The sequence below is a fragment of the Azolla caroliniana genome, unplaced genomic scaffold (assembly GCF_043228905.1).
Source record: "Azolla caroliniana isolate FFs.n. ecotype wild unplaced genomic scaffold, voAzoCaro1.0.p SCAF_2, whole genome shotgun sequence".
Taxonomy (NCBI): domain Eukaryota; kingdom Viridiplantae; phylum Streptophyta; class Polypodiopsida; order Salviniales; family Salviniaceae; genus Azolla; species Azolla caroliniana.
The window spans coordinates 8,813,446-8,826,235 of NW_028230437.1; the positions used below are offsets into that span (position 1 = coordinate 8,813,446).

At 39.2% G+C, this 12,790-nt stretch overlaps 1 protein-coding gene across 1 annotated transcript; it reads right to left on the bottom strand.

Annotated features, from left to right (window-relative positions):
- Positions 1 to 6,040: 6,040 nt before the first annotated feature.
- LOC147867306 (protein NUCLEAR FUSION DEFECTIVE 4-like) lies at positions 6,041 to 8,320 on the bottom strand. Its single transcript, XM_087315104.1, has one exon. It carries the CDS (start codon positions 8,121 to 8,123, stop codon positions 6,189 to 6,191), a length of 1,935 nt encoding a protein of 644 aa, XP_087171230.1. The 5' UTR covers positions 8,124 to 8,320; the 3' UTR covers positions 6,041 to 6,188.
- Between the last annotated feature and the right edge of the window lie 4,470 nt (positions 8,321 to 12,790).

Genomic DNA, 12,790 nt, shown 5'->3' on the forward strand with positions numbered 1-12,790 from the left:
ATGAAAACGTTAATCGATTCGAGGGCGTCTCATAGCTCCTTGATCTTCAATGTATAGCTTGAGATTGACATGTCCCTCTGGTGGATGCTATTCAGCTCCTGACGAAGCTAGAGCTTGTGTGCGGCCGTGTTGGCTGCGAAAATCTTTTTGAGGTTTTCCCATGCCTGCTTCGGCGTTTTTACCTCTCGAATGTAGCCAAGCATATGATCATGAACACATGATGCAAGGCAATACAACACACGGCTTGCGGCTTGCTCTCAAGTGGGATAGTCAACGTGTGTTGGGTTGGGGTGTAATTCATGAGCTCCTTCGATGTAGCTCCAATAGCCTTGTCCGACAAGGTATTGATGCATCTTGTATTCCCAAGATGCAAAGTTCGTTCTGTCAAGCTTCTCGGTAGGAAGAGCGCTTCCCATTTGAGTATTCATGGTGATTTCTTCTCTATCGATGGGCCGGTTCTGTTGATCGTCGGCGCGCAGCACAACAGAGTCGAAAAATGTTTGATCAGGCAACCATGCGCTCTGATACCAGGTTAAGGAATGGGAAGGCAAGAGTGGTTGCAATGCAATGGAAGGTGAACGTATATGTGTATGTGTGTGTGTAACAGTAGGGGGAGAGAGAGAGAAATAGAGAGACAGAGAGAGACAGAGATGGACAAAAGTGTATATGATATTAACGCAATGAAATACATCCAACAATGACTAAGTTACAATGAGTTGGTTTATATACCAACTAAGCTAGGGCAAGCGCCCTTTCTACTATTTAGAAAACTAGCCTGGAATGTCCATGAGCTAGTGTGAGACCTATCTATGGGAAGTTGAGTTCAATTGTCAACAACTCGAAATTGGCAAAGAAGGACTATAGTATGCTTACTGCAAATATACCTTACGGATTTCGGATGGTAGGTTCATCTTATGATGAAGAGCCATTTAGGTTGAAATAGCTGGAGAAAATGGTCAAAGATTTTGCGAAACAGACCTCGATGTCCTTGTGGAGAATCATTGTGTTTCATAGCATGGAACAAGGGTACTCTGTGGCTGAGGCATTGAGATCTCATTGCCATGGCATCGAGAACCTTGCTTGGTAAGGATTTTATTTTGTTACATCTTGAATAAATTCATTTGTCTATGATTCTTTCTACTTCATTTTAAACTATGTCTTTTGGTTACTTGTGATTGGCAGGATCAAAACCATCGTGAAAAAAGGACCAACATTTCGGTTCGTGAATGCAATCAAGTACATAATGGTTGGTTATTTCGACGAAATAAAGAAGCAAAGGATTAAGGAGCATTCTAATGAAGTTGGAGGTTCAAATCTGCTAGTGTATGCAGTAGTTACACACAAACTATGACATGTCACCACTATAGAACGGGGACTTGTCAACCCATAGCAGAAACCCCAACACCTTATGATGTGCATGATGGAAATGGTTTCCAATGAGGGTGATTAGATATTAGATTTGTTCTCTGGCACAAGTATAATTTAAAACTTGTTGGTTATTGTAACATACTCGAACACATTCTGTTGGCTAAAACAACCTTCTTGTCACTTTGATTGTAGGTACTACATCTGCATGTGCTTTGAAGCTCTTCCGAAACACTATTGCATTGGAGAAGCACGGGGAGCAAGTGAGCTTTATCAATATGAGGATAAAGGCCTTATGGGAATGTCCAAATCAAAACGAAGAGGTCGGCGCAAAGCACATCGCTGATACAGAACGGTGTCAAGCTGCCTCTTGTGAGCCGATTCCTCCATTAGTTGGTGAACTTGGGGAGCTCATTGATCTTGATGATGAGCTTATAGAGGACCCTAGGGTTGCCCGCCTATCTGGAAAGGACACCAATGCACAAATATGCGATGACGGTTCTCAAAAGGAGGAAGAGGGGAATGATGTAGATACATTGATTGCTATGTGAAACATCATTTTATCATTAGAGCCCTATGAAGTAGTGTTAATATCTTTTGCAATACATTGATAATTTACATTTAAATCGAAGTTTTATTATTTCTATTCATTTGGTTTATTGTTTGTAACATATTGTGGTTTATTGTCTTTAACATTTTGAATTATAATATACCTTTAACTTTAGAATTCCATTGTTACATCCAAATCCATTTGTTTGGTTTATATTGCCACAACATCCATTTGGATCCAAATTCATTCCATGGGTTTATTTTGAATTATAATATATTACGTTTAACTTTACAGTTTCATTGTATCCTAAAACCATTATCTTGGTTTATAGTATGTAACACCTGTTTGGATCCAAATCCATTGAGATCTTAGTTTATTGTGAATTATAATATACCATTAACTTTACAATTTCATTGTATCCAAATACATTCGCGTGGTTTATTGTCTGTCCCATTTGAATTAAAATATACATTTATAGACAGTTGAAACTCTACAATTTCATTGTATCTAGTCTTTTGAAATATTCTCTACATTTAGGATTGAAATGCCATTATTAGCCATGTCTCCAACTTTATCAAATATATGATCCCAATTAGTAGGTGTTCTCATTCCTATTTGTTTACTCGTATTCTCCAAAATCATGAGTATTCCTTGGTATGTATGGGTGTGTCCTCTTTCACATAACTTTATGGGCGTTTCCTCTTATGAAGTTGCCTTGTATGTTTCACTGTTGATCATTGAATGTTGTCTCTAATTTGAACCCATTTGTATAGATTGTCGAGGTTTCCACAAACATTAGCGTAAGGTATTATATCCTGCAAGTTTCACTAAGAAATAGTTTGCATCAACTATAATCACTAATTTTCACTTCCACTTCAAGCATATACACTTCTATAGGATGTTTAAATATGCGTAAGGACTTTCACACCCCAACTTATAAATCCAGAGTTCAAATTTAAGTTGGTCGTTCCAAAACTTGATCATGTGTAAAACAAGAAAGCCATTGTGATGTCTGTAAATTTAAATACATTGTGTTAGAGGATATAATTAGCTTTGTAAATGTACTATAAACTATATGTTTTCCATATTGAGACTTGTTACGTATTAATAATTTGGCAAATTCTACCCCCTGATTGATCATATGATATTGGAGTACCCTATTTTGGTAAATAGCCTAAATTTATTCAATTATAAAGGGAATCTAAAAGTAGGATGTGCGATCCTTCCACTTGTGAATGCGAACGTGTTAATAGTTATTCTGGTGATATTGTCAAGATTCGAACTCTTGACACGACCATGTTATAATCTAATATCATGGGTTAACCAATATATCTAGTACACAATTATGTATATAATTGGTCCTTATTGTTTTGCTAGCATCATGTGCATAGTTGCTCCCTTGTAGTATTTACACTTGGCACATGCATGCATACCTACATGCTCTATTGTAGATTCACATGCGTGCAACAAGTATGCATGCCATGTAGTATAAATAGAGGAGTTCACCTTGAAGGAATTCAAGGTGAACAAAACCAGTTATGGAGTCTTTCCGTTAATACTACTCATCCATTTGTCTATCTTCTTTCTTGTCTCTTAAGCTTATGATCTATCCGTGACAGATATTTACATTCTTTCGAGGAAGAAGGTTTTTGAGTTTGAAACCCACTCTTTACCCATATGTGAAAATATCATTTTAAAATAGATAAACTACTTCCTTTAGAGGTGGTTTCCCATTGTGTGCCATTGGGAAAACGGCACTATCAAGCATGCCCGAGCATGCAGGGCTTTGTTGATGAATGTCCACGCAAAGGAACCTTTGCCAAATGGAGAGTACTTAAAAAGCTAAAGTTTGCCCATGAATGACATAAAGAAAAAAATGCACAAAGCCTTTCGAAGCCAGAATTTGGTCTTGAGTAGTGGGTGTTAAAACCCTACCACCCACTAAGTACAACCACAACCTTGTTACACGGATATCCCACTACACACAAGAGCCCACTAGCGAACTCACTTGATTCTCACTAGTGGACTTTGTGCTTCGAATCATGAATATCCCTTCTTTGGAAGGAGATTTGTGGACTTTGGTCCCATAGGGGTCAATATGGGCCTTTCTATGAACACTATAAACTATGTAGGATAATATAATCCAACCCCTCCAACATGAATCATGGGCCATAAGAGAATACGCCATCTTTGTAAATATGTCTAATATCATACTTCCCATGTCAAAAAGCAAATATTCCCTAAGATGCAACTCACACACAAACTGACTCTTTGACTAAATTTATAAGTCATTATATTAGAGATGCAATTACATAAGTTACAATTGGATACCCTTTTTTTAATAGTTATCCATAATAAACAAGATTTTCATTTAATAAGACTAAAAGACAAGGACATGAAAAATGAAAAGATAACATGTAAGAAAAAGATCTAAATCCTACAAAAATGTTACAAGAGTGTAGAGAGAAACTAAAATTTATGTACAATAAACATAATTTACATGTTATTATGGTTGCAAAGATTCAATTCCCGCAACAAATGCGATTATCATGAATCAAACATGTATGTTGACGTTAAAAATTATTTTTGATGTTTTAGGACCTCATGTAGATAAAATGAATTATTTGGAAACTTTGCAAATTTTGCAAGGTTCAAGGAAAAGCCAAGAAAGCTTACGTTGTACCTGGTTTACACATAATGACAATTTCGGGCACAATTTTCTTCATAAACTACATACAATTTTAAAATAAATGATATCCCAATTTTGTTTGCATACATGACTTTTTTCACAAATAGAATGCAAGTGGAACAATATAATTTTTACAAATGAAACGAAAAAAAACAAGATGACATAGAATATTAAAAGCCTCCCTCACATCATAAGCAAGGGCATTATTTGTATGATTGTATGTCAAAGCAAAATGTAGGGGAAAGAAGGGAAGGAAGGGATCAAGTGACAAACGACACAATTCATACATGGTGTGTATAATCTTACATAATCATCCAAATTAAGAATATAGGGAATTTTGGAAATAACCCATAGGTTGTTTAAAGTTAGCGAAACATAAAAAAAATAGCAATCCCTTATCATTAAAGCTCATTGTTGTGATGTCAAACTTACATTAGTATATACTTTACCATTTTTCAAATGAATTTGTCTCCTAATTTTTCCTAGATGACCTTAGACATTAGTCTACAATTGCGAAAGATAACATTTGGATGACCATTTCCCAAGGAGGAGGGATTCAATCAAGTGTTCTATTGGACAATTCTCACCTTGACCATTTGAACCAATGTTAATGTAGATGTCCATGCCAATTGGACTTAAACCATCCACTTGTCAAGATGCAAATATTAACATTTACCATTGGTAGTAGGTTGATTGAATATAATGCCACTAAAATGGTCTTATTTATTATCGATTGATGATTTAATCTAACAGCTTGTGGTCATTTTTAAATAATTCCCTAGAAGTTTCTTTATGCTTAGATGTTTATGTTCTAGATAGGACTATGACAACATGAGAAAAATAAGCAACACTACGTGAAGTGTTATGGTTGGAAAATAAAATTTCCACTCATGTTAGATAAATGTAGTGATTGAACATCAATCTGAGAAGTTTGCCAACATCGGGACACCTATAGCCAAAAGAGTTTGGCATGAACAATGCCTTAGGAGGCTACCTAGTCATAGTAAAGAATACATATCATGTAAAAATGGTATGGTGTGCTTTGCGCATTGCTAAATTGACAAAGAAAACTATTAGTTAACACTAGTACAGCTGGAAAACTTCTTGACTTAAATTTGCATTTATTAAACCATAAACCTTAGCTTAGTAACATGGGAAACATGCAAGTAGAAAGCTTCTAATGATAGTAATTGGCTACCAAATATAGTAGTTCCTTTGCTTGCTAATTAACGTTAGGCTAATAAAGATTATTGATGATCCATAATTATGATTATTAAATGGATTAAACATTTGCTTTAAAGACCAATGTCACTCATTATTTGTCTTAATTATGCACCAGACCTTAATTTCGTGTAATTGAGATATTCAAATTTGACATCACATATATAACTAATTTTGAAAACAAAAAACAATGTTTGGAATGAGCTTCATTCTCATTCCAAGACTACCCAATCCTTTAGGGCTAACATTCGTCTTTAGTTCAAAATACCCATGTTCGACTTTTTCTAGCAAAAGCTTGAAAAGAAAGCCAATGATTACATCAACATTGGGACATAAATATTATATATGTATATATTGTTTGCACTAAGCCGATATACATTGTTGGTCATGCGGATCTCGTTCAAGGTTCTTCACACGATACTTGGCATATATGTCTTGGGAATAGAACTTCCTTGTCCTAATGACAAGGAGCACAGAGACTAGACAACCAATGGCACACACCATGGTCATGATCAAGAATGTCATCCTAAAGCAATGTACTCCATCGCACACTGAGTCTTTGGTAGAATTTGTTGCACCTTGTCGCCTCGCTTGCTTGTCGTATAAATATCCTGCGACTCTCACATTGAATAGATACGAGCCCAATGGGCTAGCTACCCCCACCACATTGTACAAGGTTGCAAAGTATTTCAACCCGAAGACCTCGGATATGACTGCATATAAGGGAGGCCAAAGTGCCCCGAAGCAAAAACCTACAAGTGCCGATGCCACGTAGAGCGTACCAGGGCCGGGGAATGCAATCATGAGGTGGCCGATACAAGAGAGCGCGAGGATGATGGTGAGCATGAGGGATCTCGAGAAGCGATAACGGTGGAGTAGGTAGTCGGACCCGAAGCCGGATGCCACACGTCCCAAGAAATTCCATATACTTATAAGGGAGACACATGTGCTAATGCTAAGGGTTGGGTAGCCTAAGGAAGCACCAATTTGGCCCATATTGTCTATAGCTGCCAATGCAGTCCCAACCCCACAAGTGACTGAGATGAGGAGAATCCAGAAGTCTAAGCTCAAGAGTGCCTGGGGTATGGTGAAGTCATCACCTCTCTGAGGCCAGTCCCTCTTGAGGTAGTTGTGGAGCCTCCTCCTCACTTGGGTTGGCATCCATGTGTTGAGGTGGTATGAGCTTGGCAATGCTCCTGGTTCTAGATCCACTCTTCTAGACCCATCTACATCTTCTCCTTGTTGTTCTTCTTCTTGCTTGTGGTTTGGGTGCCCGGCCATCTCGTGATCGGGACGGGCAGCTTCAGTGTGAGTGGATTTGTCATGGGTAGGGGGGGTGTTTTTGATTTTGTCATTGCTCTCCACATTGGTCATTTCAAATCCGGAAATGGTTTCTTGCCCGGTGCCACTCTTACCGCATCGGCGGCTGGTTTCACACTCGGCTCGGACGGCCACTAGCCCATTAGTGCCAACCAAGAGGAGGGTCAAGCAACCCATCACCTTAAAACCAAATGTGGGTAGAGACAAGACATTCTCCAAGATGATGGCAAGCATCAAGAAGCCAGCAAGCAACAAAGCCAAGTAAAGATAAGAAAAGAATTGCTTCTCTTCTTTGATAAGACTACTACTCCCATCAGGCCCTTCTTCCCTAGAGCTGGAGGGCTCCATGGGCCTAATAAACCACATGAAGATCACAATGATGAGGGAAGGGAGCCAAGCAATGAGAAGAACCAGGCTTCTTGTGTCATTGCCATGAGCACCACCATAGAGAGCATGGTAGAATTGAGTGAAAACCGCCCCACTTAGCCCAATACAACCCTTGGTGAGGCCCAAAACCATGCCTCTACTCCTAGGGAAGTTCTTAACACAAGACACTAAAACAGCTGTGTGCACAAAGGTTTGTGAGTTAGATCCACTATAGATGTAGAGGTACATGGCCCCAACAGGTGGCCTTGGGACCCTATGGATAATGGATAACCAAATCATCAAGTACCCGAATAGGTTTAGGATCGAACCGAGGGAGAGAACTAACCAAGGGGGCAAGACCTCGCTCAATAACCCCGCCACGATCCCGACATTGCCCCCTAGGTCTTTGAAGAAGCTTAACGTGTCGATCGTCTCTTGGTTGTAATGAAGCGATGTCTTGATCGAACCCGAGTAGATCCCGAAGATGTATGTGGCCCCCGAGAACAGGAGAATGTAGAACGAGACCGACACCGCCATCCATCTTCCGGTGACAAGGTTAACAAGGAACCGAATGCTAGGGCGTGTGCCATGGATCTTCGTCTTCTCTTCCATATCAACTGATGCTTGGAGCTGAGATCTAATCAATCCATGGGAACATTATATCTTCTTGTTGAGAAAGAGTGATTGATATTTAATTCACAGAGAGAATTTGGGACCACAAGCATTGCCCACATCCTCACACTCCTTTCTTAGCTTTTTAGTTCTCACTATTATTGAATACGGTAGCGAAGAATGTAAAACCGTATAAAAGGTTGTTGCTACCCTGTCTCACATACCATGGTATTAGGATATCTCACTCTCAAATCTCTATACATATACATACATACATACATACATACATACATAATATGTACTAGGAAGTTCTAGGAGATACCGCACATTTACACTTATGTTCTGTATGGTTTGTCAGAAGTCAATTCCATTTATAGATATTTCAAACTTGAATCAACATTTCAACTAGCAATCCTAGAGAATCGAGAAACCTTTTTTTAGCAATAAAAGTCGGAGAAACATTGTAAAGGTTTGAATCCAAAATAAAGGGCTCCTATGAACCATGCTTGTTGGGTTGGTTTGGTTAACCATCATTCTAGATGCTTTTACGAATGCCCCACCCACTTGACCTAGATTTCATGGTATTTGGCAATACAAGCATTTGCTTTGTATGTAGGGTTGAATGTGAGCGTAATGGGTGTTGGGTGTGGGACTGGCCATTATGCTCATGTCCAATGTTAAATAAACAAGTTAACCTTTGAGTGTTGAGTGTCAAAGCTAAAGGGTAGGGTGGAAGAGTGACAAGCAATCTCTTGAAAGACATGGTACTAGAATGAGGCTTAATATTTGAAGTGTGCTAGAGAGAGAGAGAGAGAGAGAGAGAGAGAGAGAAAGAGCCTCAATGGGGGGGGGGGGGGGGGGGGGTTATCTTGGGATAATGATCCTCATGTTTATAATAGGGTTAGGCCAACAGTTGTGGTAATGTTGTGATCTTTAAATATATTATGTAAATGTTATTTTGCAAGAGGAAGGTAAACATTTAGTAAAATTTGAAGAGAGATGATGGGTTGATATATACATGTTTTACCACTAGACCACGTTCCTAATATCATAATGTAAACAAACATATAATGAGCCACTTGAGCATTGGAATTTGGGCGGAGACAAAGAGAGAGAGAGAGAGAGAGAGAGAGATTTGAATTATTGGCCATAATAATTATGTATATGTATATGTATATAGTGATGAAATTTGTGGAAATATGTGAGTGGGAGTTCAATAAAAAACACTGATGCCAGATGGATATATAGAATACTGTATATAGATAGGCTTACAATTTGCAAATATAGAAGGATAAACAATTAAGTGCCCCATAGTCAATGACAATGATTGAACTTGGGCGCTATCAACTTTACAACTTTCTATGCTACGGTGTAAACAAGACAAAGACCTCTATAATACGTAATAGAAGACAATACACCCTTGATGATAAGATTGGTATTGGAAAGGCAGATAGACAATAATTTTACCCAATAATTCAAAGGGAACATATGAGAGTTCTTGTGCATAGTTGGCACTGGCCCATTTGCATGTGTGTGTTGGAGACTCTTTCAACTCATTTTCATTTTCATGCATAAAATAATAAGTATAGGAAGTTCTACAAGATAGCCCACAATTATAGGATATTGTATACATTTTGTAGAATTGTAGATATTTCAAACATGAATATTCAAAATTTTAACGAGCCATTATAGAGAACAAGGATATCTTTTTTTAGCAAAAGTACTCAAATAAGCATTGAAAAGGTTTGAATCCATATTAAATGTTTGGAAATAGCAAAATGACTCTCAACTGTCTTCAGATGCTCACTAGTCCATTTCATATGCATCACATTTGTTGGATGGGTTTGGCCAACCTTCATTCTAGATGCTTTTATGCATGCCCAATTTTACCTAAATCTCATGAAAGTTGGCCACATAAGCATTTGCTTTTGTATGTAGTGTTGAACGTTGGATGTGGGACTCACCTTTATGCTCCTATCAAATGGTAAATAGAACAAGTTGTTTATCTTCGAGTGTTGAGTGTCAACGCAAGAGGGTCATGCTTTTGCTTTTGGGAGGTGGAAGAGTGTAAAAGAAATCTCTTGCAAGAGTTGGAATCAAAGTGATTATTAATAGTTGAAGTGTGCTAAAGAGAGATATCTTGCAATAGGGATTCTTGTGTTTATAATAGAGTTAGATCAACTACTATTTTTGGTAAATACTCTAATCTAACTTTGGGAGAGAAAGGTAAGGCATTAGGTAAAGTAGTGCATTTAGTGAGATTTGATAAATACATGTTTTACCAGTAGACAACATCCCTATTACCACAAGGTAGACAATATATAGAATGAGTGAGTGACCATTGGAATTTGGGTGGTGTGTGTCTGTGTGCGCGCTTGTATTGAATTAGGGACAATCAATTCACATGCAACTACTTTTGACAACATTAAGCAAGAGCCTAGTCTTGTTAAACTTAGAACATTTTTAATATACACGTACATGATTTTGGGTTCATGATCATGTGAGAGATTGATCTATGAATGCTATTATATAAATTATAAGAGATAGAGAATCGTGTTTTTGTTAAACATTGTTTGCTACTAATGTTTCGAAAAAGGTGAAGTTGTGAACTTGCCAATTGGAAGTACTCCTATGAATTTCTAGTTTTTCTCATAAATTCACAATTTTTCATGCATCGTATTGAAATTCTACTAGTGACAAAAGACCAAGATTTATGCCAAACAACCAAAGGCATTTTATGCTTTGCATGTGTTGAGAATCAAACTCAACTTCCCGTGAGTGGGAACACACTCTAGGATACTCAAGTGTGTGAACACCCCACCTCCTTATATAGTAACTAGTGTGTCATAGAAATTAATGTCCTATGACACATATTCCTTAGGTAGTTAAGACACAACCTCTTTCCCAAGAGGTTGTACTAGTGAGAGAACTTAGAGAGAAGGTGACGACATAAGCACCTTCTCCCTCTCGTTGTAGTTGTTGATTGTTCTTGCTTTCTTTGTAATACAGTTTTCTGATTTTCTGTAATCGTGAGCTCTCTCTCTCTCTCTCTCTCTCTCTCTATCTACACACACACACAATTCTTCCGTTGCACAAAATCCATCTGATTCTTTACATCGTATCGAAGCGCATGGTTGCTTGATCGAAGCCATCGCTTCTGCGTGTGTTGTGCCTGATTCTGAGTTTGACAAGAACCAATTGATCGTTGTAGTAGCCATCTACACAGCTTGCAACAAGAAGAAGAAGAAGAAGCTCAACATGAACACACAAATAGGAAGCTCTCTTCCTATAGAAAAGCTTGACAGAAACAACTTTGCATCGTGGGAGTACAAGATGTACCAATACCTTGTTGTCCAAGGCTACTGCAAACGAGAATCAACCCAACCCAACACATGTCGACTACCCAACTTGGGAGCAAGCGGCGAGTCGTGTGTTGTACTGCTTTGCATCATGCATCCATGATCACATGCTCGGCTACATCCGAGAGGCCAAAACGTCGAAGGAGGCGTGGGAGAACCTTAAGAAGATTTTCGTGGCCAACATGACTACAAGAAAGCTTCAACTCCGTCAAGAGTTGAATGGCATACAATACAGGGACATGTCAATCAGCAACTACACCTTTAAGATCAAGGAGTTGTGCGCGCCCTCGGGTCGATCAATGTTAGCATTCATGATGATGAAATGGTGCAGATTTGCCTCAGAGTCTTAGCACCTCGATTCACGGCCACTTGCAAGGGAGAATCCTACCTCCTTCGATCTCTAGTCGATGTTGTTGGTCGAGGAGAATCATGTTCGAACAAGAAGCGCAATGTGCAAGAAGGACAGATGCTCTATTCGAAATTCGATGGAGGAAGAGGACAAGGTCGAGGAAGAAGAGGCCGATTTGGCCAAGGCTGACACAACCAAGAGCAACCCTGAGAACACAACTTCTATTACCGACAAGATGTCTCGAACGCGCGAGGCAGAGCATCCGGAAGGAGGGGGAGCAATCAGGCCGGACCCAACCGTCAAAACAATCTTGCTCAATGCGGATCTTGTGGTAAATTCGGCTACTGTGAGGTAGAGTGTCAGAAAAAGAAGAGTGAGTCAGCCTCCACAAGCCGACAACTCACAAACTACGCCCCCAACTCCGACTACGATAATCGTGGCGGAATGTTTTTGATGAGGTACAAAGTGCACTTGATGATAGCCTCAAACCCGACCAACACCTCCAAACCAGAAGATGTATGGTTTGTCGACTCGAGCGCATCGAACCACATGACATCCCACGAGGATTGGTTCAAGGAACTACGAAAGCCCAAACGACCAGGCTATGTGGAAATTGGGGATGAGACAATTCACCCCATTCAACATATCGGTAACATCCCATTTGGGGAAGAAGGCAACCAAACATACATCAAGCACTTTTTGCATGTTCCTACAATAACAAAGAACCTGGTCTCAGTTGGCCAGATAGTCGAACAAGGCATGCAAGTCCGCTTCAACGATGGAGGATGCTTCATTGAAAAAGAAGGCCGACTCATCACTAGGGGTCAGAGAGAAGGTCGGATGTTCATCCTTGACTCTCATGAGATGAACTCGGGAATGTATGCCAAGGGCCAGAGAGTTGACGCAGACATAGAGTTGTGGCACAAGAGGATAGGCAACATCAATTTCCAAAAACTCAA